Below are 25978 nucleotides of genomic sequence, written 5' to 3' on the forward strand. Positions count from 1 at the left end.
GATCACCCTATTCCCCACCGCTTCCCACCAGCCCCCAAAACTCTGCCATAACTGTCCCTGATGTAAGGAAAGAGCTGCGAGCAGCAGCAGAAACTTGAAAACAAGAGTAACCTGGGCCAAGGGCCAGGGGGTCTATTTTTAGAACTTGTTCTCATTGCCTGTTTATCTTTCAGACTCAGCCTAATGTCTTCCAGGCGACTGTTAAAGCTATTTGGCTGGCTTGCTGAGGAGAGGAAGAAGGTGATCTAAAACCAAACAGCAGTGGCAATGGTGATAATCATTCGGACAGTGTGTTGTCATAATTTCCCCCAATGTACCCTAAATGCCGTTTGATTCCCGCAAAGCCACTTACGTAGGATTTATTCAAGCCCTTCCCAGCCATTTTTACTGGCTGTGGAATTTGGGCAGGTCACAAAGAGAAGATAATAGGTTATGGATTTCATAACCCATCAAGTATGACCGGGTGCTGCTGTCCCTCCTGGCCTGCTCCTCGCATCTTAAATAGGGGTCTAACATCCCAACTGTAAACAGGCTTCAGACAGTAAAGCGCCCTCTACAGACAAAAGCATTTAGTCATGACTCTCCTTTGTGCCCGGTTACTCAGGAAAAGACGATGCATTCATTTATCATAGCATTTGGTGAGTTATTTTACTCCACTCAAGCGGCAAAAGAGAAAAGGGCCGGCGTTGGGTCTCGATTTATATTTCCCTCCAGAGGACAAAATAGGTGGCCCCTGGAATTCCACAGCTTGTAAAACGCGCCGCGGAAAACGCTAGTAGGCGTGCTGGAACTTAACCCCTTCCTTTCCGCCGGCCCAGAACGACTTTTAAGGGCGTCTTCCCCTGACTCCCTGTCCATTCGCCCCAGATTACTCCCGTAGCCAGATTCCGTCTCGCCCGATCACCTTCCAGTTCTGCTGTCCCCTCTGGAGTTTCTGGGGTGGTCGATGGGCAGACCGCCCTGGCGGACCCTGGGTCCAGCCCCTCCTAACCCTCATGGTCCACCTTAAGGAGCCTCCGCGGCCGGGAGTAGAGGCGGGTGTTTTGTTCTTATAAGGAGGAAAAGTTTCTTTGACATCCAGGAAATGAGTAAGTCTGAAGCCCTTTAGAGCCTGTTGATGGGGGCCAGAAGGCGGGAGCCGGCCGGGGTATCGCCGTCCCCGTCCCTCTAATTGCCGGGCCGGACGCTCAGCCGCAGCCGCCGCCAGACAGCGGATTCGGGGCTCCCGGGACCCGCGAGCGCAGCCGGGGCTCGCGCGGTCTCTCCGGAGCCGGGGAGCGGGGACCAAAGCTGAACGTAAGTATCGGGCCCGCGGCCGCGAGGCTCTGCGTCCTCCCCGGGCATCTCGAGTGCTGGAAGGAAGAAGAGGGACCAGGCGGAGCTGCGCCAGAGATGGAGGAGGATTGGAGCGGGGTGCCCGCCCGGCCCTCCCGGGTCTGGGCTGATTTGGGGAACCCGGTTACGGCGCCCGAGCAAAAGCGGGGGTGCTGTCCTCTCCCTCCTCGCGCCGCGCGGGGTCCTGCGTCCCAGCCTCTCCGCTCGGGCCTCTCCCGGGCCGCAGAGACCCCAGTGGGCGCTTCATTGCAGCCCCGCGCGGCTGGCAGCTCCTGCTCCGCGCGGACCGAGCCGCGGTGCCGGAAGCGGGACCAAGTTGCTGTTTCTACCGCCCCGAAGATCCGTTACTTTCGACCTTGCGAGCAGAGTGCTAGAGCTGAAAGAGTGGTCGAGTCGTCCTGCTCCTTCGCTCCCTTCGCTCCTTCTTTCCCTTCCTGGAGGGAGGGAGTAGGTGTGAAGCCTGTTTTTTTCTCGGTTTAAGGTAGTGAAGCTATGAGGTTACTGGGGCCGATTAAAGCCCCCGCCGCTTCCTCTTTCGGGCCTATTAGTGGAGGAGACCCCACGCCGTGCGGAACTTTCTCTTGCGGCTGCAGCTAGTCTGCCACCTGACCTCTGATAGCATCCCAGACCCCTTCCCAGAGTTTCCAACTTCCTGGCTGCTGGGTTGGAGGGACTCAGACGCCCCAGGGCTGGGCTTCTTCCCATTCAGAATGCTCTTTCTCTTTAAAAACAAAACTGCTGCCTCCCAGGAAGGGAAAATATTTTACTGAACCTCTCAGGGACCACGCTTTGCCTTTTGCTCCTCTGACTGGTTTGAGAACCACCCCTCCCTCCCTCCCCACCCCCCAAAAAAAAAAAAAAAAAACTAGAAGAGTACCAGCCACTGGTGGATCCTGGACCCTATCCTTTTGGATCTAAGTCGGTTTCAGAGTCCTGTTCTTTTTTCCTTTGTTCCTCTTTTGGATTTGACTCAGGGCCCTTCCCTTTTACAAACCAGTTCTACCCCGGAGAGGCTGCCAGGTAAAGCAAATCTGTGCTGGGTGCAGTCACAGGTCCAAGTCAGCCTGGAAAATGGCCTGGTAGACAGGTAGAATTGCTGCCGTTCACCTCTTATTAATAACGTAATAGGCTGTGCTTCTGAATCCTCATCCCAGCCTACGTGCCTAAGTGGCTTTCATTGTTTGCTAATTCGCTGTGTGCTGCTGCTCCTGGCCATCCTGCCCTCATAGTTTCCACTGTGGGTAACCATAAAGTGGTTAGACCGACTCTCCAATGGGAAGGCTTTTGTTCAAGTGCCATCCTCTAGCTCCGTAATTTTCAAAGATGCAGCAGTTTCAAGCTCCAGCTTTCGGGTGGCAAGGATCTGAACTTTTATCCTCATGCCATCAGCCCAGAAGTTGTCACCTTACCAAGAACACCTCCTGGCTCCTGCAGCGCCCACGAGGGAAACAAAGACGAGGGTGTGTGGGTGAACTTTTTATCTGAGGGCAAGAAAGGGGAGGAACTTCTGGTAGAGACCTCTGGCAAGATTGTCCACCTGAGAAGGTATCATCAGGGAGGAACCTGGTTTTGTATTTTTTCCTTCTTGGACCCCCTGGCGTCAATAAAGAGAAAGAAGATGGGGGATTCTGTCTGAGGGAGAGGGTGCACATCTGGGAGGGGGTCTGGAGTGCACAGCCCTGTTCCCGCTTGTCCGCAGGAGAGAGGATGGAATGCCATGGAGGGTCTGGGAGGGGCTTCTTGTGAGGGAGAAGGGAATGAACTGGCAATATTTCCCCCAGGTTTGAGAAGCCTAGGGGGACTTGGCTCTGGCCTTCAGGAATCTCCAACATTGTCACTTGAGAAGAGGAGACTTGCTCTTTCTGGCCTCATAGACTCACTGGGTGGGAGAAGCAGGAGACAGATCTTACTTACTTAGAAGTAAGGGGGAACTTGCCGACAACTAGAGCTCCTCAGTAGGTAAAGCGCTGCCATCACTGTCAGCAGACAGGTAGCCATCAACAATTACGAAGGAGAAGGTCCCTTCAGAGTCAAGACACTGTGGCTCCATGTTTGGAGTGCAGAGTCCCCTCAATAGGAGGGCAGCCCCTGGGGGATCCTGGGGAAGGCTTTACCCCACAGGCGTCCTAAGGGAGGGGCAAGTGCTCCAGGTATGCTGGGCACCTGAGGAGCAGAACCGTACTTGGGGCTGGGGCTAATCTCGTCTTGCTGCGGAGGGGGACATAGCCATGAGAGTGCCGAGGGCTGATAATAATAACCTCCAAGGCTGCTGCAAGCCTCTTTCATCCTTTGCATGAATTAGAATAAGGTGCTTCCTCTTGGCAAGAGGATGGCACCCTGGTGCCATTTAGAAAAAGGGGCCTCATCTGGGTGGACAGAGCCAAGGCACATAGCTGGGCAAGCAGCATGCGAGCTGGATTCATCCTCACCACCCCGCAGCCGGGTGTTCTTGAGCAGTGTACCACCCATACAACTGTACACAGCAGCCCTAATAACCAACAATTAGTAAGGGCTTAACATTTGCCAGGCTTTTTTTTTTTTCCCCAAAACCACTTTGTCTGTATTAACTCATTTAATCTTCTCAGTAGCCCAGTGACATAGGTATTGGTATCCCCATTTTATAGTCAAGGAAACTAAGGCACAGAGAAGTAAAGTATTCAGAATGTTCCAGTCACTGAGCATTCACGGAGCAAGAAGGAGGTTAAGCTTCAAAAGCTAGTTTGGTTGGGGGGCCCTCATGAAAAAGAGAGAAGGGCGGTTGCTATTTTTCTTTGTCAAAGGAAGTAATACCTGCTCTCAGCTCAGACGGAAAAAGACGTAAAACTCACCCGGCAGCCAAAAGAAAGGAAAGAAATAGGCAGGCCTGGCCTCGGGGGCTGATGGGGTGGCCTGGCCCAAGCCTCAGATGGCTTTCCTTCTTAATCGCTAGGCAGTGTGAGGTCGCAAATCCAGTTTGGGGCCTGGCATGAGGGTGATGCGTAAGTGCTGCCTGGGCGTGGTGCAGAGGAAAGGCACCACGCAGGGCCCCTGACCTAGGCAGAGAACGCCTGCCGGAGTGGACGATGGGAGAAGTATCTGAACACGCTGTCCTGACACTTCCAAGCCCCACAGGCCCCATCCCTGTCCAGTGCTGTTCACGTGCAAACGCCCTTCCCAAGCTCGTCCAGGAAGACTTTCCAAAACTCCATTTCACAGCTCCATATATATGGTCATTTATTTTTCACACTATACATTTCAGCACTTAATTAGGTGCAACAGAGCGTTTTACTACGTACTGTCTGTAGACAGTATTTTAAACAAAATAGGCTTCTCAGCTAATGGGAAAGTCACGATGTCTCCTGGAAAGGGTCGGCTGGTGCCTAGCTGATTTCCCAGAAGGGTGGTGTTTACCTGCATCATGTCACCTGTCCCAGAATCTGGCTCTTAGCTGTGCCCTCTAGAAACCCCATCTCCACAGTTTTCAGCACGGTTTGGACTTCGGCTACTGAGTCATCTCAAGAGAGCTCCCCGAAGTGAGTGTACAAATAAAATGGCTAGTGTATTAACTTGCAAGGAGACTTTGTGACTATCGTGCAGCCTGAATGATACCTGCTTCTTGCGTCCTGGGCAAGGCACATGGGAAACCAAAGATCAGAAGGCAGCTTCTGCTTGGCAAAGCTGGATTCAGATCAGGGGAGGGAGAGGGCAGGGGGAGTGATGGTCCAATAGCATGGGCTCTGTTCACTTCTGTGGCCCCTCACCAGTGGAGAGATACCTGCCAGGTAGACTAGTGCTCCTGTATGCTGTGTGTATCTCCTTGGCCAGTCCCTCAAAGGCAGTGTACCAGTAGGATTTCTCCCTGTCCTCTTTCATAATTTAGCAGTTTTTATTTTATTTACTTATTTCATTTAGTGCTTTCTAAGCATTAGCTCCCAACTACATTGAGTTGCATTTGCATAAGTTAAATAACTACTATAAAATTTCAGGGTTGTAGGTTCAGGCCACAGGGGTAAATGCTGCACTCAAATCAAGGGGGTGGTCAGGTGACCTGGATGGGTCAACAAGAAGTCAAGCAGAACAAAGAAACATGGTCCCTAGTCAACACAGATGCTCAATGAAGTGGAAGGCCCAGGACTGGCCACTTACTGCAGCCCCTGTGTGAGCATGGGCATGGTGAAGCAGTCCTAAGTGCTTGCTTTGGCTGCCTTAGCCACCTGGCCTGCCCAGCTGGCCTCTTTGGATTTAAAGGGCTCTCCTTGGTCTCTGTCCAGGCCACCTCATGGTTCATCTTTAGAAAGCCACAGCCTCCAGGTGCCGCAGAGCCAAGGAGGTATGACTCACATGGGCTTTGGAGTAGGGAAAGCTTGGATTCAGTCCTGGCTCCACTGCTCAGGAGTTGGGCGTTCTCAGGAGTTGGTCAATTGCGTTGACTACTCCAAGCCTCAGCTCTGTCATCGGTAAAATGTGGATAACCCCTCATAGGGCCTGCTTATAAAACACTGAGCACAGTGCCTGGTGCAGACCAGTATTTGGCTAGTATGAGCTCTTAAAGACAGTAGAGGTCAATGGAGGGTCTGCATTCTCTGCCAGATTGGGACCCTCACTTCCCCCATTAGTGCCACTGCTCCCTCCTCTGAGGTCTGGGCAAAGGGCAAGGCCACAGGGACCCAGATTATCCCAGATGGTGAGAAGGAGATCATTGGTGCCCTTGCGTGGGGTTCATTCAGAGCTGAGGATAAAGCTGCCCAACCCAACCTTTTGACTGACACTTGGAGAGGGAAAGTCAGGTTTGAGGCATGGCCTAAACAGGCATCCAGAGGGGAGAGAAGGGTGAGAACGTTTTCTGGGACAAGAAGAGGATCATTTGGTTGTGCCCAAGAGGCGTATAGGATCCTCCTGAGCAGTTTGGGACCTGTGACGTTTTCCTGTAGAAAGCACATCCCCCTCCATCCACGTGGCCTACCCCATGACATCAGCGGAATGGAAGTACCTCACAGGTGACATCACTGTTGCCCAAGGCAACACCTCCACCTTAAGTCAGACCCGGGGAACAGGAACCACCCAACTGTAAGACACGTTGACGTTGACGGGAAGGAGCTCAGAAGGCATTACATCCACAGGTGTGTTTCTTAGAGGATGGGCCAGGGGAAGAGGGCGGGGCTGCAGGCCACAGGTCTGGGCTATGAGCCAGTTGGCGGAAGGTCTTCGGGCCTTGGATTTGCCCCGAGGGAGCAGAGCACAGCTGTCAGCATGCTATCTTGTTTAGTTCTCTGAACTGCAACTGGGAGCAAAATGCATGACTCCTAAGGGGCTTCTGGTGGCTTCCATGGCTCTGGGTCTCCCTTCTACCGCCTGAATCAGTCCATGAAGGGGGTAGGGCAAGAGCAGGCCAGAGCAGTGATGGGGAGATCAGAAAAGTGGCTTTGCCTTCTTCACCGACCCCTCCCCTCCCGCAAAGGAAAGTGAGAAACAAGGCTGCCCACGTCCTTCCTGTGGGGGCTGACTTAAGAGAGAACCTTCATTCACTGATGGAGCGAGCATGTATTTATTGTGCACCTACGATGTGCTAGGGCCCTCGCTGGGGCTCCTGTGGCCTCACAGAGCTTTCGGATCGAATGCGCACAGAGGAGGAATGTCCGGAATCCACTGCCCCAGGAGTAGGTACCAGCTGGAAATAGAAGCAAGGTCTCAGAGTTCCCTCTCACCCAGCTCTGGCATTCCCTGTGGAATTCTAGGTGGGCTAAATGAGACCTGTGGAATCCCTTCCTCCCCAGCAGTTTATGCCAGAATTTGAGGGTGTTTGAGATGTACCAGAGATTTGGTGAGTCGTGTTAGAGAGGACAGCCACGTTCACAGTGTCCTGCCTAAGGACAGAATCCCACGAAGTCTGAGTGTCAAAGGTGAGAAGACAACAGGCAGACCACCAACCCCAGGTCCCCTCCTGCTCTGTGATAATGACAGACAGGGCTCAGTTTCCCTGTCTGTTTAATGGGGACAGTAATGGCCAGTACCAGGTCATATTCAGAGCACTTTGAGATCCTCTGATGGAAGTCCCAAGAAAAAAATTCAAAGCCCACAACGTTTAAGTGGGTCACTTCCAGGTGAATAACACAGTGAGGCACTCTGCTGCCCAGGAGGAGGGGCTCCGCTTGAAGCTCTCCTGGACTTTCTCCCTCCAGGTTATTTCCCTGCAGCAGATGCAGGAGAGCCTCCTACCAACCTGCATCAAACCAAAGGGAGGGCGTTGTCATCATTTTGGCCCTGCTGGTTGGTGCAAAGCCACGAGCTCATAACAAACTGTTCTCCTGGGAGCCTGTTTCAATAGCCTTCTTAGTAGCAGTCAGGGGACCTGCCTGGAGTTTATGAAAAGGTCCTTTGTTTGCTGAGACTTTGTTTCAGAGTCACTGAGGAGGCAGGCAAGCCTGGGCTGGAGGGGAAGAGAGTGGGGGTGCCTGGGCCCCACCCCCGTGTGCTGCCCCGGAGGCCCCCATGCATCCATGCCTCTTCCTCCTGATGCCTCACCCCCAAGCCCACCACCCAGGGTTAGACGAGACCTCACTCCCTTTTCCTAATCGACTGCAGAGGAGGCTTCCCCAGGAAAAGCCATCTCCGATATCCCAGGCCACACTCCCAGAATCTCTGGGTGGAAGGAACATCATAGGTTCATTAAGTCTGACTCCCTGCTTCATGCCCATATTTCACCTAAATTGTCACCTGCTTTCCCCTAAACAGTGCAGGGAAGGAAAGCCCACAGGTGCATGACTGATGTTTCACAGGTCACTGAGCAACATGGTGTCACGGGAAGATTGGAGGCTTGAAAGTTCGGCAGTCCTGGGTTCAAATCCTGTCTCTGTGATGTTGAGTGGATGGCCTCCCCTCTCTGTGCTACAGTTTCCTTATGAGGATAGTGACTCCTTCAGAGGTTTATTGTGAGGATGATATCGCAATGTAAAGCATTTTGCACAATGATTAAATCTCAATTAATGTAGTGCATTGGTTGCTATTTACTAAACCCTCCCCTGGGTGTCAGGGCCATGCGGCTCGTCTGGTATTCTCCAGAAAGGGGGAGTTGCTCGTCACTCTACCAAGAGTTGCTCCTCTGCTTCTTCTCTTACCTGATTTGCATCAAACCCTGTCATCCGCCATTTATCATCCATTTCTAGAAGGCTCTCAAGCGAGGAGGTGGGTGTCAAGGAGAGACGCAGCTGGGGGTCAGATAACTTGTGTCAGAGTTCATTCCTGGGTCATTATTGTGGTCAGCGCCGGTGGTGAATCAGTCAGCCTGCAATTAGCTGAAGGCTGTCCAGACCTAAAGTGGCTGTGGTCTGTCTCCAGGGGTGTGCCTGGGTTTTTGCTCACATTTCCCGAGTCGCTTACCACTGTTAGTGCTTTGCTTTGCTTTTCTAATGGCAGGGTGCCTCCCAGGAAAAAAAACTTAGAAGTTACTTCATCCAGGATGCCCTACTCCATTCCCATCTCAAATTCCTGCTCCTGGGAGTAAAGGCAGTGAAGTTCTTTTCCCAGTCCTGACTTCATTCATTCATTCATTCATTCAGCAAGCATCCATGGGGCGCCTGCACCTTTAATGCCAGGCATCAGAGACCAACACCCGTTTCTCCTTGTAGGTTCAGTGGAGGAGCTTTCAGTGTCGCTGCCAGATGGGCAGGAGGGAGCTGTGAACTTCCCAGGTGCCAGACTTCCTGCTCTCCCTCTGTGGCAGCCCCTGGGGGCCTTTAGAAGAAAACGGGGAGGTAGAGGAGACAACTTCACCCTGTCCCCAGGCTTCTGGAGGTGCTGCAGGGATACAGGCCACCCCCCTCTGCCCAGAGGAGTCCCTAAGATGCACCCGGCAGGATTTAACAAATCAAAACGGAGACCTGGCCTTGTCACCAATACCATTGCCAATAACAATGTCCTTTACAGAGCACGACCATGTGACTGCTATGCCATGAAGTAGGTGCTATTGTCACAGCAAGTGGGAGAACCAGGATTCAAAGCCGGGCCTCTGATTCCAGAGTTTGGCCCCTTTGCTGCTAAGCCTCTACAAAGCGTTAAGCTCTTCTGAACTGAAGAGCTTTGAGCTATTTCTTTCTGGGCGGCCTTGGGACGGGAGTACAACATGTCCAGGTGAACTCAGCAGTGTTAGTGGCTGCTTGCACCCTACACCAGCCTGAGCTGTGTGTTGGTTCTGGGACACCTACTGTGTGCCGTGTGCAGCCTCGAGCAGAAGCCAGGACAGAGCGTGGGCATCCTCCCAAGCGCATCATCACTCCATCCCTGTGGCTGGAGAACCGTGTGGTTGTGGGTCGTTGTTCTGTGTAATTCACAGGGAGGGTGACTGTGTTCATAGATGATTCTGGGGGTCGTTTTTCTAACAGTTCCCGGCCTCACAGCCTAGGCCCCCAGCTTCCCCTGGTGGAGGAGGACTGGTTTGCTCTGACGACTGATGCAGCCCTGGTGAGGGAGGACAGGCAGACTGGCCGCTCTGTTTTCAGCCCAGGTCCCTGCAGCAGAGAGCACAGTCAAGAGGCCAGACACAACTCTTAAAGTTTTTTACAGCTGTGTTGGCCTCCCTCTTGCCTTTGTGTCTCTTGCTGTTCCCCTTTATTAGGATGAAAGGCGTCTTTAGATCTTTGCAGTCACAGAGCATGACTCGTGTGTGTGTGTGTGTGTGTGTGTGTGTGTGTGTGTGTGCGCGTGCGTGTGCAGGAGGCCCAGAGCACTTCCCTTCCTCCCCATCTCTCTCCCCCTCTCCCAGCCCAGCTGGGGCCCAGGCATTGTGTCAGGTACACCCGAGCCTCAGGGACCAGGGTGGGAACGTGGCCTGGGACTTCGCCGTGTAGGGGCCAGCATCCCTCTAAGCCAGAACGTGAGTAACTGGAGTAAGAGGCGCTGGGTGGGGAGGGAGGGAGTGGGGGACCTGACTGTCTGTGGCCACAGAAAAGCCACCGGGGCCCATCCCCCCACGCCCATGCCGGAGAGGCCAGGGCTCACAGGGGAGGGGGCTGCTGGGCAGTGACAGGCTATTTGATCCCATCCATCCCAGCTCTGAGACAGGGGAGCGGGTGGCCGAGCGAGGGCCTTGTCTTCCCTTTGTTGTCCTTCGTGTTTACTCTCTGCTTCCTGCTCCACCCCCTCAAGTCTCCTCCCCTAAGCCTGTGTGTTTGCCGGCGGCGGCGTCCAGAGCCGGCTTCCCGCGCCCCCTGCTGCAGACTTCCCTCCCTGCCCCATGGCAAAAGTGGGGTTTGTCCTGAGTATTTGCTGCTGTGCTTGGAGGCCTGGGGTGTAGAAAACACAAGGTGAAGGGAGAGACAGCGGACAAGTTTGGGAGCCCTGGCCTGGCTGCCCTGAGGTGGGCGTTCCTGTTCCCTCTGGGCAGCCGCTCTTGTGAGTGAGATGGGGCCCATGGGCAGAGGGGAACTCGTGAGACACACTAGTTCAAGCCAAGCCAGCGTCTGACAGTCATGAGGGCTGCTTCGCTGTGGGAAATGGTTAGCCCTGAGCTCCTGTTGTTAAAATGCACCCTGTGATTTCAGGTCTAGAAACCTGATGAGGGAATTGGGGGTCAAGGGAGGCCCTTGGGTGCACGCTTGCTGTAGGAAAGGCATCCTTCCTAAGAATGGAGACGTTTATAGAGGCCGTCTTTAGAAAGTGGGTGTCTCCCACGTGCAACGTGTGAGCTGCTGGGCCCCCAAGGTCGCCCGCCCTGTCCTTAGCACACTAAGCAGGCAGCCCTGCATTTGGTCTCTGCCAGGCGCTCTGCAGAGTGTTAAGGCAAACAGGCCCACCTTGACCCAAGAGGAGCCCAACCAAGGAAGGCAGTGGGATAAGACCAGATCTCAGGCAAGCAGCTCGCTGTTATGAAAGAGTAGCCCGGGGTCCACTGGGGAGGCAGCAGGGTCTGGAGCCTTGGGCCTGGCATGGTGTCTGGCTCCTCTGCTCTCTTCCTACATGTGTGACCTTAAGCAATTGCTCAACCTCTCATCGCCTTGGGCTCCTGCCTGGGAAATGGGGCTGCTACACAGGTGAAATGAGCTAAGAATAGAGGCTTGAGGAGCAAGTGTTTGTTGGGTCCCTGCTAGGGGCGCATCTATGGAGACACCACCTACACAAGGCACCAGACACCAGCCTGCACTCGGAGGGGCTTAATAAATAGGCCATCTCCCTCCCCTTATTCTTCTATCCCTTTCAAGAAAGAAGGATTTGTCTCAGAAGTTGGGGGAGGGAGGGATCTGGAAGAATCTTGGAAGCGGTTTCTGAAATGGGCTGGCCGTGAGGACCATTGGGTAGGCTTAGGCATGGACATTGCAGGGAATGGTGGGAAAGTAAGCCTAGGAGGTGTTCAGAGGACAGTAGATAATCTGAAGTGGCCCGGGCAGGAGGGAAGCGACCTGAGAGGTCCCCTGAGGCTGGTTGAGATCAGGCCCTGAACATCAGACTGAACTAAAGCTCAGACCTGTGTCTCATGGACACAAGAACTCCCTGAAGTGGGGCAGGGAGACCTCCAGGGCCAGGGCTACCTGAGGTGTCTGGGAATTAGGGAGAGCTTAGAGGAGCTGATTCCAAAGGACCACGCCGGGCCAGAAGGGAGAGTCCCATTGGTGTGGAAGCCCCAGGCTTTGGTGCACAGCGATGGCTGCGGCAGCTGGGGAGGTTGGAGGTGCCCAGCAGAAATGGGAATGTCAGTGGCCAAACTGGGAGGGGAGGGGGGTGCATTGTGCTTTGAGACTGCATTGGCCTCCTGGGGCTGCCATAACCAAAGACCACAAACGCGGTGCTTAAAACAACAGGAATCTACTATCTCATAGCTCGGGAGGCCAAAAGCCTGAAATCAGGGTACTCGAAGGACCACACTCCCTCCAAATGCTCTAAGGAAGAATCCTCTCTTGCCTCTCCCAGCTTCCTGTGGCTCCAGACCTTCCTGGGCTGTGGAGTATCACTCCAACCTCTGCCTCTGTCTTCCATCACCTTCTCCTCTTTGTCTGTTTTCTCCTTTTCTGTCTCTTTATAAGGACACTTGTCATTGAATTTAGGGCAATCCAGAACTGTCTCATCTCAAGAGCCTTCATTTAACTACATCCGTAAAGATCCTTCTTCCAAATAAAGTCCCATTCACAGGGTCCAGGTATTAGCACATGGACTTGTCTTTTTGAGGGCTGCCATTAGACCCACTGCAGTGACTGCCGGAGGAGCCCTGGGGAATATGGATGGGGGGGGGGAGGTGTGGGCCCTGACTCAGGGCTGCCAGGGGAGCCTTCCCTTATCTCTGTGACCTGCAGGTCTCCTTGTCATCCCTTAGCCTCTGAGACCCCAGGCCGCAGTCTGTCTGTCTGTCCTAAGATGCTGTGATTTTCCATGACTCCCTGTGGGTCAGGGCCTCTGCTATGGGGAAGTCAGGCAGCATGGCTTGGAGGAAGGATGCCCTGTCCTTCCTGGGAGATTGATGGCTTCCCTGCCTTTTCCATCCCTTGCCCACTAAGGGACATGCATGGGCTATGACAGAGGAGCGGAAACAGGAAGGATGTGGGCTCTCCCACCCACGTGGCTGGAGTCCAGTCCACTGTCCTTCCTGCACCTGGGCTGGCTGGCTGCATGACCCCAGTCCAGAGGATGGGTTTGGCATCCTGGTGACTTTTTGGAAACGCCTCCCTATTCCGAGAGTGGGCCTCGAGGAAACTTCACACTTTGGCAGGTGTGACTGGGCATCCGCTGTGAGTCTGGCCAGTGTGGCCACGTGCGGTGACAGCAGAGCTCACGTCAGTGGAAAGGCCACTCTCCTCACAGTGTGCACTTTCCCACGGGCCCATCAGTAGGTCCACCTCTCTGGCATGGGGGCGGGGTCTCTGCTCTCCCCTTCATTCTGCCCTGCTCCCCAACCTCCATCAGGGCCCAGTCTTGACCCTTGGGGTTTCCCCAGGTTAGGGAGGGCTGGCGGGGGTCCAGCTCTCAGTCCTGGGGACCACAGGCCTTGGTCTGTAATCTGAGTGCTGCTGAGTGCACACCCATTAGGCCACACGGTCTCTCTCTTTCCTTCTAGTCCCTAGAGAGGCTGTGGGGAAGGCACGTATAAGCCCCTAGCACAAGCTGGTTAGGGTTATTCTGAGGGTGGCTGCTAGGGCCAACTGGGAGACACTGGGATAGAGTCAGCCCTGGACTTGGGGTGAAAAGTTGAGCCAGGCGGGTATTCTGGGGAGTCCTGGATGCAGAGGTGCTAGCAGGTGGTGGTATGAGGGGGAAGAGTGAGGAGAGCCCCGGGGTCACGGGCCGCCTTGAGGGATGCTTGGTGGGGAGTGGGGGGCAGCGGTGGGCAGGGCGAGGAGGCGTGTGAGGGGCAGCAGACTCTGGGTGGCCCACTGACGTATTTTATTTGGCTCACATGGGTTTTAAAGAATTTTTGAAAGAGTAGAAGACATTGTAAAATTGGGATTTTGATAAAATCCAGATTTCTGGCTTCTCTTGGGGGAAACAAAAAAGATTATGCCATTTTGGGTGCATAGAACCGCAGTACGGTAGCTCCCCCTAGAGGAGGGCTGTGCGGCCCAGTGGTCTGGCATCGGCAGCCAAGCTCATCTGTGGTGGGGGAGTGTCCCCTCTCCACGCCCCTACTCCAGGCATGTCTCCCACCGCCACTCCCGCCCCCAGGAAGGGGAAAGGACATAAGGGAAGGGGCCCAGTGGCCCTGAGGGTGGCAGGTCCCAGGAAGGTGACACAGGCTGGAGGCCAAGACAGAGGTCCTGCCCAGTGGGAGGGGTGGGAGGTGATGGAGGCGGTCACTGCAAAGACACTGAGAAGAGGCGGCCCTGGGGGCCCAGAACCGCACCCTTTCTACCCACTTGCTCAATTAATTTTTGTTGGTCCTCTTCCTTCCTCTTTCCTCACTTCCTTTCCTTGCGCGCCCCTCCCTCTGCCCACGCCTGAGGCCCTGCCAGCGTCCCGCTCCCACCCCCACCCCCGTTGTACTCAGCCCCCCTCCCCTCCCCCCTAAGCCGCCTCCCCCATCACTGTGTGGGATGCAGACGAAGAGAGTGGCTCTCTGGCCTTGCCCCTGCTGGGCCTTCCTCCTCTCCAGCAGGGAAGCCCCATCCTGTAAGGGTGGCAGGCAGTGGCTGCAGAGCTGCCCTTCTGGAACCGTCTGTGCTGAGTCTGTCTGTCCCTGGGTCCTGAGGCGACGAGGAAGGAGTGTGTGGAGACCCATCACTCGCACAGCCGGCCGTCTCCTCCCAAGTATGGGATAAGCCAACTCCCACTGACACACTGGGCGCCTGCAGGTGTCCAGCCTCATGCCTGGCGCCTGGAGGGGGCCCTTGCTGGCACCATAGGAGGGAAGGCAGGGACCCATGGGTAAACCAGCTCGGTAAACAGCAGGAAGGCCGCCTGACCCGCAGGAGTTTGGAGAAGGGCAGGTTCCCTGGAGGACGGGTCCCTGAGCTGGCCCTGAACGGCGGGTGCTATTGAACAACAGGAAAGCTGGTCAGACTCCAGCACGCGGCCTGGGCTCTGCCGGAGAGAAGCGTGGAATCGGGGATGAGACAGGCGGGACCACAGGAGGCGCGCCTCACAGGGCTCAGACGGACTGCTCCTGGCGCCCACACTCCAAGCCAAGACTCAGGGTCAAACTCTGTGCTCTGCATTCAACCTCTCTTTTCTTTTTTCTTTTCTTTCTTTTTTTTTTTTTTTTTTTGTCTGTGTGGCACGTGGGATCTTAGTTCCCCAACCAGGGATCGAAACCACGCCCCCTGCGTTAAAAGCGCCGAGTCTTAACTCCTGGACCGCCAGGAAGTCCCCTCAATCTCTCTTTTCTTACAGTCCTGTTTCTCCAAGGCCTGAGAAACTTGAGGGACAGTCAACCTGATGATTTGGTGGTCGCCACTGGCAGTGATGCCAGGGAGGTGGCAGGGCTCACTCAGTTTCCCATCAGCCCCTGGGGGATGGCGGTGGAGCAGAGAGAAGGGGCAGACTCCGTCCCATACTGCGGTCCAGGGAATCTCAGAGCCCACCCAGTGAACCTCCCTGACCATCAGTCCCTTCACAAGGTAGGGGTGTTGCAACTACCTAACTGGTGTTCTGAAAACAAATGACAAAACACACGCAGAGTAATTAGCTTCCTATCAGCTGTTAATGAAAGCATCATTACCTTCCACTAATCCTCTCCTGTCTGTGAGGGTCCACGGGGTGATGTCCAGCCTGCCTGGACCACTTCCACCTTCACCCATCTCTCAGTCAAGTGTGTCTCCTCATTATGCCTCGGTAGAATGGGGCTTAGATTAGTACCACTCTAAACTCTGACTTTCTTAAATGTGTAGATTTATTTCCCCCAAACAACATGTATGTCATTAGCCAGGACTGCGAAACTCCAGCACAAGGCCAAGCACACAGGAGGGGTTCAGCCCAAACTTATCAACGGTTTGGGTCTCCCTTAGCCCCTTCTTTCTCAGGAGGCCCAGAACCTAAGCAATGGGAAAGGGACTCAAGTCACCCAACGGGGCCTGGGCTACAAGTGCCCTCCCCTGCCATCAGCCCACCTCCTTATTCCATTTCGTAAGGACCCATCAGCTCTCCTTTCGGCTCTGAAGATGACGCCAGGGCCTGAGCTACTTTTGCTGTGGTAATTAGCAGAGCTAATTGCATCTGACAGGCTGGGCGTGGGGCAAACCCTTGGCGAGCTCCAGGATCTGGGCTGCAGTGTCACTGGAGCCCCACCCTCCTCCTCCCTGGAGGCCTGCCTGGTTTGGGAAGGGGTGGTTCGCAAGCTGGATTGGGCATTAGAACCACTTGGAGGTGCTGGCCCCGCCCCCTGGAACTTCTGATCAGCAGGTCTGGGATAGCACCTGAAAATTTGCTTGTCTAACAAGTCCCCAGGTGATATTGGTGATGCTGAACCGCGACCACAGTTGGAGAACCACTGTCCCAGGGGGGCTGCCGGGCTGCTGGGAAAGGTGCCCCCGCTGCTGAGGCCACGGTCAGCCAGCCCTGGGAGGGGGCTGGTGGGTGACAGGGCAGAGGGGTGTTGATGAACATGTTGTGGGGCTGGACACAGGCTCTTGCTATTCTCGGTTTGTTGTAAGAATTGTCTGGAAGGAAGGGGCATGGTGGACATGGAGCCAAGCAGATGGGCACAGGGAAGGTCTACAGACAAGGAGGGGCCCCCTCTCTGCGATGTTATAACCTATTGCTCATTCTGTCCTGTGAGGGCACTTGGTGGCCGTCTGCCTCCCATAATGGATTGTGGCGTTTCTACTACTGAGGATCATGGCACACTCATCTTTGTGGGCCCTGTAGCACCCAGCATGTTCCTTGCACACTGTAGGTGCTCTGTAAACATAACACAGTGGAAAGAACTTGGGCTTTGGCGGAGGCAGTCAGAGCAAGCTTTCTCAGCCCAGCTTTGCCTTTTCTAGTTGTGGGGCTAGAAAATTACTTCTCCTGGGCTATGGTTAACCCACCTGTGAAACAGGAGTGACACCCACCACCTAGAAGGTTGCAGGGCTCGCTGTGTGCAGTGCCCAGCACATCCTAGTGAGGGCTTGATAAATGTTAGTGTATCACTATTAGCCAACTCTTTTTTTTTTTTTTTTTGTTTCCAGCCACGCTGTGTGGCATGTGGGATTTTAGTTCCCTGACCAGGGACGGAACCTGTGCCCTCTGCATTAAGAGCACAGGGTCTTAACCACTGGACTGCCAGAGAAGTCCCACTATTAGCCAGCTCTCAGTGGCATTTATTGGATTAAGCTGTGGTGGGTGTGCTATAGGGGTCTGCGGGCCTTGGGAATGAGGGACCCACGGAAGGGAGGGGCCATCTTGGATTTCTCCCCCAGGGTCTGGGGCTTCCGGCCAAACTCAGAGTAACGGCCTGAGTAACCCATTGGTCTGGGCCCACCACCTGCAGCCCTTTGCCCCAGCCCCTGCTGCCCCCGTGACCCTGGCCCTTTGCCAGGCTAAGTTTAGCCGTGACTTGCATGGGCCACTACACTCTGTGGGCCGGGGCAGGGGTGGAGAGGAACTCAGCAGGTTTCCTGCCTGCTTCCGGGCAAGCAGACCAACAAAAGCCCTCCAAGTGGCCCAGGTTTATTTTCAAAGCCAAACCCAACTGGATGTCTCAGACTACATGTATGGGGCAGCCTTGTAGAGGTGAGAGCTTTGGGCCAAGGCAGAGGTGGACATACTTGAAATTGGGGGAAAGGGGCCCTTTGGTGAGTGGTGAGTAGTGTGTGTGTGTGTGTGTGTGTGTGTGTGTGTGTGTGTGTGTGTGTGTGTGTGTGTGTGTGTATGCGTGCATGCATGTATCCACGGTTTTGTGAGAGGCTCTCAGCTACTGTTCTGTCCCTGTGGTCTCCAAAAGTCCAAACATCCAGATTCTCCCCCCTCATTCTTCTGACCCCCGCAGCCCCTAGGGCAGTGTTCTCGTGACTCGGTTTGGGGAGGGGAAGTAGTGGAGGCTTCTAACCCAGCCCCACCTCGTGGGCACTGAGCAGCCACCGCCCTGTTCACCATCACTTCGGTGCCGCAGGCAGAGCCAGCCTGCACGGAGGGTACCAGGAGCAAAATGACAGCTGGGATCCCATCCCATCCATGGGAGGGTGGAGGTGGTTTAAGCTGGGAGTGAGTCAGAGAGAACTCCACCTCCAGGAGGATCCAAGGCTCTCCCCATTTGCTTGGGGGCAGGGTGGAAGGAGTGGCGTGCCAAGGAACAGCAATCCCAGGGGAATATTTTGTGCTTTCAGAGCACTTTTGAGCATGTGTTCCTCCATGCCCATGGGAGTTGGGCAGGGCTGGTGTGCTTGACAGGTGAGAAAATAGGCCCATGGAGGCCAAGGGGGAAGGAGCTGGTATTGTAAGGTGCTGACCCTATGCCGGGCACTGTGCTCAGCACCTGAGGTGGATGGTCTCGCTTAACCTCCCCTTCCTATGAAGGAGGGCCTGCTGTGAGGGCCATCTCACAGGTACAGCAGTGGAGCCCCAGGGAACCCAAGTGACTCACCCAAGACCCCTCAGCAAGGAGCAGTCACGGTTCAAACCTGGGCCTGTCTGCTTCTACAGCCTGGGCTCCTTCCTGTTTCCCTTGTGCTCCTGTTGAGTCTTGATTGTAACCTTGCTGTTGCCAGTGTTCCTGTGGCTGCCTGCTTCCTGCCCGAGTCCCTTATAGGGGCATCTGTGTGGCCCACTGCATCGCAAACCCCTGCAGGCAAGTTCATCTGCTATTCCCATCCCATCACAGCTACCCTTTTATAAGAAAACTTGCTCAGGGGCAAGCATTTTGCTGAGTGCTTTCTATGCATTATCGCCTTTACAACAGCAGGTATAATTATTCCCATTTTACAGATGACGAGACTGAGGTTCTGAGAAGTTGAATGATTTGTCCAAGGTCACATATCCAGTAGGTACACATGCTGGGTGCTAAGTCGGTCCGTCTCCTCCAGAGTCCATCCTCTTAGCCCCTCATGCACTGTGTCAATTGCTCCAGTTGGTTAGGAGTTTTGAAACTTGCCTGCCCCAGTACAGCCCATCATCTTCCAGCAGGCATGAGGACATATACAGGTAGCCCTGTGGAAGCTGTTGGAGAGGAGGAGGACTTCCCAGTCACAGGGCTTGGTGATGGCACCCCTCCCCAGCTGGTAGCATCCTACCCTGAGTTGGCGTGGAAACTGACCTCTGGAATCAGGTGCTGCCAAAGACTTTTGCTGTGACTTGTCAGGGCCCGCTGTGCCCAAATGTGGCTGCCTACAGTAGAGGCCCGGAAGGGCCTCAAAACCCCCAAATTATCTCCTAATTGGCTGCTGCCTAGTATTCTACTATTAGTACTCCACACCTTTATCCTAAAACTCTGATCCCCGTTTATCAGCCGGCCTTACAGTTTTATCTTGGACCACCCTGGCCAAACTTTCCACTGAAGTTTCTCTAATGTAGAATCCGGGGCTGACCTGTTTCTGCAATTATCCAGCAAGCTGCTTCTTGTCTTGGGGAAGAGAAGCTGGCTGGCTGCCCCCGTTCTTTTTCCTCACCCCACCTCCCTTCCACTCTGAGACTTCCTCCACTTTCTCCTGTCCTCCATTTCCTCCTCAAGTAGAAATACCTAAGTGCTTCAGAGTTCACCTCTGAGGCCTGAATGTGTCTGCACACTGAACTCTGCTGCTGCTGGACCTCCCTCCTCCCTGCCAAGCCTTTTGGTTCCTACTGACAGGGTGGAATCACATCTGAGCAGCAGGCTTTGCCCAAGTGTGGCAACTCAGGCCGTCTATTGGGTTGGCCAGAGAGTTCGTTCGGGTTTTTCCGTAACATTGGAAAAACCTGAACAAACTTTCTGGCCAAACCAATACATCCTGGCACTGCTGAGTAGAACCTGCAGAGGTGCTCTTACCTAATGACAGATACCTGCCTCTTGGCACCATTAGGGTAAGAACCAGAACAGGTGGCTTTCAGGGTGCGAATTCAAGGTCAGGGAATGGGGTGTATTGGCATGTATTGGGGAGGCGTGGGGGGCGGCTCTTGGTTCTCCAACAATGACCTCCTTTGGCCATCTGCTCTCCTAGCTGAGGTCCCCGGCAGGAAGCAAGTGGGGCAAATGTGGAAAAGGCCAATTGTTACTTCCCAAGATTCCAGCCAGGGAGAAGAGGGTATAATATAAGACTTACCATGTGAGTCTGCTTCTCAGACTTTAATGTGGATGGTATTAAAATGCAGATTCTGGTTCAATAGGTCTGGGGTGGGGCACAGATTCTGCACTTTTTTTTTTTTTTATAAATTTATTTTATTTATTTATCTATCTATTTTGGCTGCGTTGGGTCCTTGTTGCTGCGCACTGGCTTTCTCTAGTTGTGGCGAGCAGGGGCTACTCTTTGTTGCAGTGAGCGGGCTTCTCATTGCGGTGGCTTCTCTTGTTGTGGAGCACGGGCTCTAGGCACACGGGCTTCAGTAGTTGTGGCATGTGGGCTCAGTAGTTTTGGCACACAGACCCTAGAGCGCAGGCTCAATAGTTGTGGTGCACGGGCTTAGTTGCTCCACGGCATGTGGGATCTTCCCGGACCAGGGCTCGAACCTGTGTCCCCCTGCACTGGCAGGCGGAGTCTTAACCACTGCGCCACCAGGGAAGTCCCAAGATTCTGCACTTCTAACCAACTCCCAGAAGATGCTGCAGCTGCAGTCTGCATAGCAAGTACTGTGTTGTAAGAGGTTAGTCCTTCCCCAAAAGTCACCTGAAAGCTAAAAATCCATTTATCCTGGAGGAATGGTGTGTCTCCTTTCACAATTAAGTCAGATTTAAAGTTCAGATGACTCGTGAGAGGAAAGCCAACGATTCAGTCACTCTGGTTGTCTCCTAGACTGTTCTGGGGAAAGACCCAGGAGTAGCCAGGAGATCAATGTCTGAATTTGGGGTGGAGCCTTCCAGCTCGGAAGGAGAGGTTTACAGTGGGGAAAGATAAGGGCTCAAGACTGCTTCAGTTACTGTTCAATGAACGTATGCTGTGCACCATTCACTGTGCTGTGTAGGCAGTTTGCATGGACCAACACATCCATCAACACGATGACCCTCTGGGTGCTCTGGCTTTCCTTTTGTACACTAAGGAAACTGGGGCTCAGAGGGGTGAGTTAACATGCCCAAGGTCACACAGCTACCCAGTGAGTGACAGGGCTGGCTTTGGAACCCAACCCTCCTGTTCTTAACCACTAGGCTATACTGTACTGAGGAAACAAGCATTCACTAGAAGGCATTCACTGGCAGGGGAGGAAGGGATGTCTTATACAGGACTATTTTGGTTTCAAGTGTTGGAAAACAACTCAAACTGACTTAAATAAAAAGGGAATGTATCGGGAGTTCTCTGGTGGCCTGGTGGGCTTTCACTGCCACCGCTCAGTTTCAATCCCTGGTCGGGGAACTGAGATCCCACAAGCCACGTGGTGCCACCAAAAAAAAAAAAAGAGAGAGAGAATGTATTGATTTATATGACTACAAAGTCCAGAGGTGATGGCTTCAGGCACAGCTGGGTCCAGGGCATATGCTTTCCTCCATGTTGGCATCTTTCTCATCCCCTCTTTGAGGCAGCCAGAGAGCCACCAGCAGGTGTACTCCTGTTCCCTCGGCAACCCTAGGCAACAGGGTGAGTCTTTCTCCCCACTGGTCCCAACAAATCCTACCTCTTATCTCCCAGTGGCCAGCATAGGGTCATAAGCTCACCCTGAAACAACCCCTGTGGCTGGTGAGGAGGAGCATGAAATAGCCTTGGGCCTGGGTTACATGCTCACCCCTTAAGCAGGGGGTGGGTTCATCCCCACCCAGACCATAAGGACTGGGAGTAGAAAAGGTTTGGTTCCCAGGGAAAGTGGGGTGCTGCTACCAGAAAGAGCGCTGTCTGGGCAGACCGAAACAGGTCCACCGCTGTGGTTGTGTTGCCAGGATCGCTGCTGTGGGACTTCGGGGTTCTTGTTCCCGAGGCTAGGCTGGGCGTGGGGATGGGGAAGAGCCGTAAGGCGTCCACCAGCTCGGCGGGGCGGAGGTCGGTGGGAGGGAACCACGAGGGAAGAAGCGGCACCGAGGGAAGCCCGGTGTGACCGTTGGCTTCTCTCTGCCTGTTCCCAGGAAAGCTGCAGCCATGGCGCTGGGGCTCTTCCGGGTGTGCCTGGTGGTGGTGACGGCCATCATCAATCACCCGCTGCTGTTCCCGCGAGAGAACGCCACGGTCCCCGAGAACGAGGAGGAGATCATCCGCCAGATGCAGGCGCACCAGGAGAAGCTGCAGCTGGAGCAGCTGCGCCTGGAGGAGGAGGTGGCGCGGCTGGCGGCCGAGAAGGAGGCCGAGAAGGAGGCGCTGGAGCGCGTGGCGGAGGAGGGCCAGCAGCAGAACGAGAGCCGCGCCGCCTGGGACCTGTGGAGCACCCTCTGCATGATCCTCTTCCTGGTGATCGAGGTGTGGCGGCAGGACCACCAGGACGCGCCCTCGCCCGAGTGCCTGGGCGCCGACGAGGACGAGCTGCCCGGCCTGGAGGGCGCCCCCCTCCGGGGTCTCACCCTGCCCAACAAGGCCACGCTCGACCACTTTTACGAACGCTGCATCCGGGGGGCCCCGGCCGACGCCTCCCGCACCCGGGAGTTTGTGGAAGGCTTCGTGGATGATTTGCTGGAAGCCCTGAGGAGCCTGTGCAGCCGGGACACGGACATGGAGGTGGAGGACTTCATCGGCGTGGACAGCATGTACGAGAACTGGCAGGTGAACAAGCCGCTGCTGTGCGACCTCTTTGTGCCCTTCATGCCCCCCGAGCCCTACCGCTTCCACCCAGAGCTCTGGTGCTCCAGCCGCTCGGTGCCCTTGGATCGCCAGGGCTACGGCCAGATCAAGGTGGTCCGGGCCGACGAGGACACGCTGGGCTGTATCTGCGGCAAGACCAAACTCGGGGAAGACATGCTGTGTCTCCTCCACGGCAAGAACAACTTGGTGCGGCCAGGCAGTGAGGCGGAAGACCCGCTGTGCGTCGGAGACTCCCCATACCTGGACACGATGCGGGTCCTGAAGTGGTTCCAGACGGCCCTCACCAGAGCCTGGCACCGCATCAACCACAAGTACGAGTTCGACCTGGCCTTTGGCCAGCTGGACACCCCGGGGTCCCTCAAGATCAGGTTCCGCTCGGGGAAGTTCATGCCCTTCAACCTGATTCCTGTGATCCAGTATGATGACTCCGACCTGTACTTGGTCTCCCATCTTACCAGGGAGCCCTGTGGGGGGACCCCGCCATCCAGCACAGATTGGCTCCTGTCCTTCGCTGTCTATGAGCGCCACTTCCTTAGGATGACCTCGAAGGCGCTGCCCGAGGGCGCCTGCCACCTCAGCTGCTTGCAGATTGCCTCCTTCCTGCTCTCCAAACAGAGCCGCCTGACGGGCCCCAGCCGGCTCAGCAACTACCACCTGAAGACCGCCCTGCTGCACCTCCTGCTCGCCCGGCGGCCAGCCGCCTGGAAGGCTGAGCAGCTCGATGCTCGTCTGCACGAGCTGCTCTGCTTCCTGGAGAAGAGCCTGCTGGAGAAGAAGCTCCATCACTTTTTCATCGGCAATTGCAAGGTGCCCGAGGCCATGGGGCTCCCTGAGGCCGTACGCAGGGCTGAGCCTCTCAACCTCTTCCGGCCCTTCGTCCTGCAACGAAGTGTCTACCGGAAGACAGTGGACTCCTTCTATGAGATGCTCAAGAATGCCCCAGCGCTCATTAGCGAGTACTCCCTCCATATTCCCTCAGACCATGGCAGCCTGCCCTCAAAAGCTGTCATCTTGTAGAGCATCCACGACCCAGAGGGCCAGGACACAAGGCATCCTACATGTCCACACACTTGGGGGCATGTGCAGGCCCTGTCCTGGGAAAATGACAGGCTTTATAGGGCGCCGTGGCTCAGCCTGCCGGGGGAGCCAGACCCTATAGCACAAAGGAAACAGAATTCCAAGCCAAAGCTGGTTTGCTTTCATGCCATTGGGACTTGCTGGTGAAGCTGTTGTCTGGGTTTGGGGACTGATCCTTTGCAGCTTACTTTTGGATCACCACCAATGGCCAAGATGATGACAGAACTCTATGGACGCTGAGTTACAGACAATGCAAACATCGATTTGGGTGTGATTCTTTTTACATCCCAGGTCCAGTCTTTACTTGAATATCAACAAAAGATCTACAGCAATGCTAACAGGGACCCGTGTTAAGACCTTGCACCCTTGCACTCCAGTAACCCTTGACCCCAGGCATCTGCAACCAAGCAGTGGGCACCAGTGTGGGAATTTGCAGTGTTCCATCCACAGCCTGCACAGTAGGGGTCCCCACTGTGGCTGCCATTTTTATACTATTTGGAGAAAAGACCTAGAGAGATTCAAGGCCCCAGGTGGCTAATGTCTCTGTTACACGGAAGTGGGTACTTGGTGGCAGACAGAAGTTTAAGCTGGCTGTTGTTTCAGCTACACATCTCACTCAGGGTGCACCCCCTTTTCTCTGCCCCTTCTCCCAGGATGCTATGTCCTGAACCCTGTGGGTGCCACATACCATGCTGGGTACAAGCATGGTATGTGGGCCCCTCACCCTCGTTATTCTCTCCACAGCTGGTCTCTATGGCCACCAGTATGTTGGGAGGTGGGAGACACTGAAGATAGACGATGAGAGAGAAAGAGGAGCACAGGGTCACTGGGGCAAAGGGCAGAGCCTGGTACCTGGGGTGCTGGGGTCTGGTTTGCAGTGTGGCCTCTGATGCCTAGTTCAGAGAAGGTCGTAGAGCTGAGAGGTGAGGGATGCTGTAGCCCTGAGTTTTCCTCAGGGTTCCAATCCTAGAGCAGGGCGTGCCTGGAAACAAGACTGCTGTGGAAACCCAGCTCCACATGCAGGCCCCAAAATTCCCTTGGCTGTTCATTCCAGCGGGGCTCCCTCACTGCACAGAACCCTCCCTTCTGGATGGACCTTCCTGGCCACACAGATGACCAACACCCTAAGAGCCTGACAGAGGCTTGGCTGACTGGGACACGTAAGGACAGACTACAAGCACAGCCCTCAGACCTCAGAGAGGCCACCTTGGCACTGCTGTGCTGTGGTCCCTGGGCAGGCACCAGAGCCTGCGGTCAGAGCTGGCCTCAGTCTCCAGGCCTGGTTCAGAGGGGCTGGGAAGCCACTCCCTCCTCCAATTATGGCTTCACTTGCCCTTTGGGGGCTCCTCTCTTGGCATTGCCTCGGTAACCTTTGCAGAGGGCCGAGGGGAAGCAAGAATGAGTGCTCCTTTCCCAGCACTCTCCTTCCATGGTTGAAGCTGGCCGTGCCTCCCAGACACGTACCCAATTCCTCAGGGGTGTCGGGCTCACCATGAACTGAAGAAAGGATCCTGTCTCTACCCCAGGAGTGCTCTCACCTGGCCTCGGAGTGTTCTAGGAGATGGACAGTTTGCCTGACAGGGTTAATTCACAGTAGGAGGCTCAGCTGTTATGGGGCATCGAAGCCCATAGGAAACTGTAGGAAGCTTCCTTCCATGTGAGCTGGGGTTAGACTGAGCAGCACCTGGGTCTGCCCCTCCCCAGGCCCACATGGTCTCCAACAGTAACCCCAAAGCCCCATTTCCAGTTTGGGGGAATTTCCTTATTTATTGTCACCCATGCCTTTCCTTTCCCATCCTCATCCTCATCTGATGTGCTTTGAGGAGACCCCAGCAACCAAGAACCAGCCTCCAGAAGCCAAGACCAAGCCTGAATCTCCCTCAGCTTCCCCTTTGCTTCCAGGAGAAAATTCACTGAAAAATTCCCTTCTGGCCTCTTGTTTATACAGAGACAACAACTCAGCGGGGAAATGGGGATCTTTTATGCACCAAAGCTGCTTCTGAAGCAGAGGGCGGTGGGACTCTTGGTGTTTCATGCTGCCTTATTTATGTTAAAGGAAGAATTAAATTCTTGCAAGGAGTAGAAACTGGTCACAGTGTTTGTTTTTAACTTCAGGAAATCTGTGAGCTTCCCAGGGCAGAGCTGAGGAGGGGGTGGATTTCCTACTGACACGCGGAAGCTTTCACTCCCTTTTTATTCTTATGCTTTCAGGAAATTTAAAAAATAGCAAAACAGAATATTTCTGGCCCATCTTTGAGGCAGCCTGCAGAGTTCCAGAAAGGGCCTTTGAAAGCAGGCTATAGGGTGGATTCCAACACAAAACCTTACTTCACAGAGCTGATGTGTGC

At 54.7% G+C, this 25978-nt stretch overlaps 1 protein-coding gene across 7 annotated transcripts; it reads left to right on the forward strand.

Moving 5' to 3' along the window:
- Positions 1-299: 299 nt before the first annotated feature.
- Positions 300-25712, forward strand: LOC118882592 (inositol 1,4,5-trisphosphate receptor interacting protein). Of its 7 annotated transcripts, none has more exons than XR_005016808.1 (3): positions 673-1296; positions 6246-6434; positions 8047-8268. XR_005016808.1 is itself a non-coding variant. In XM_036828547.1 (3 exons), the coding sequence occupies exon 3, from the start codon at positions 21900-21902 to the stop codon at positions 23568-23570; it is 1671 nt and encodes a 556-aa protein (XP_036684442.1). In that variant the 5' UTR covers positions 676-1296; positions 6246-6434; positions 21887-21899; the 3' UTR covers positions 23571-25712. The 7 variants fall into 7 exon arrangements, 6 of the variants coding, with proteins under 6 accessions (XP_036684446.1, XP_036684442.1, XP_036684444.1 ...); XM_036828547.1 differs by lacking the exon at positions 8047-8268 and adding an exon at positions 21887-25712 and having other exon boundaries at positions 676-1296; XM_036828549.1 differs by lacking the exon at positions 8047-8268 and adding an exon at positions 21887-25712 and having other exon boundaries at positions 676-1088.
- Positions 25713-25978: the final 266 nt, after the last annotated feature.

This window comes from Balaenoptera musculus, chromosome 16 (assembly GCF_009873245.2).
Source record: "Balaenoptera musculus isolate JJ_BM4_2016_0621 chromosome 16, mBalMus1.pri.v3, whole genome shotgun sequence".
NCBI lineage: Eukaryota > Metazoa > Chordata > Mammalia > Artiodactyla > Balaenopteridae > Balaenoptera > Balaenoptera musculus.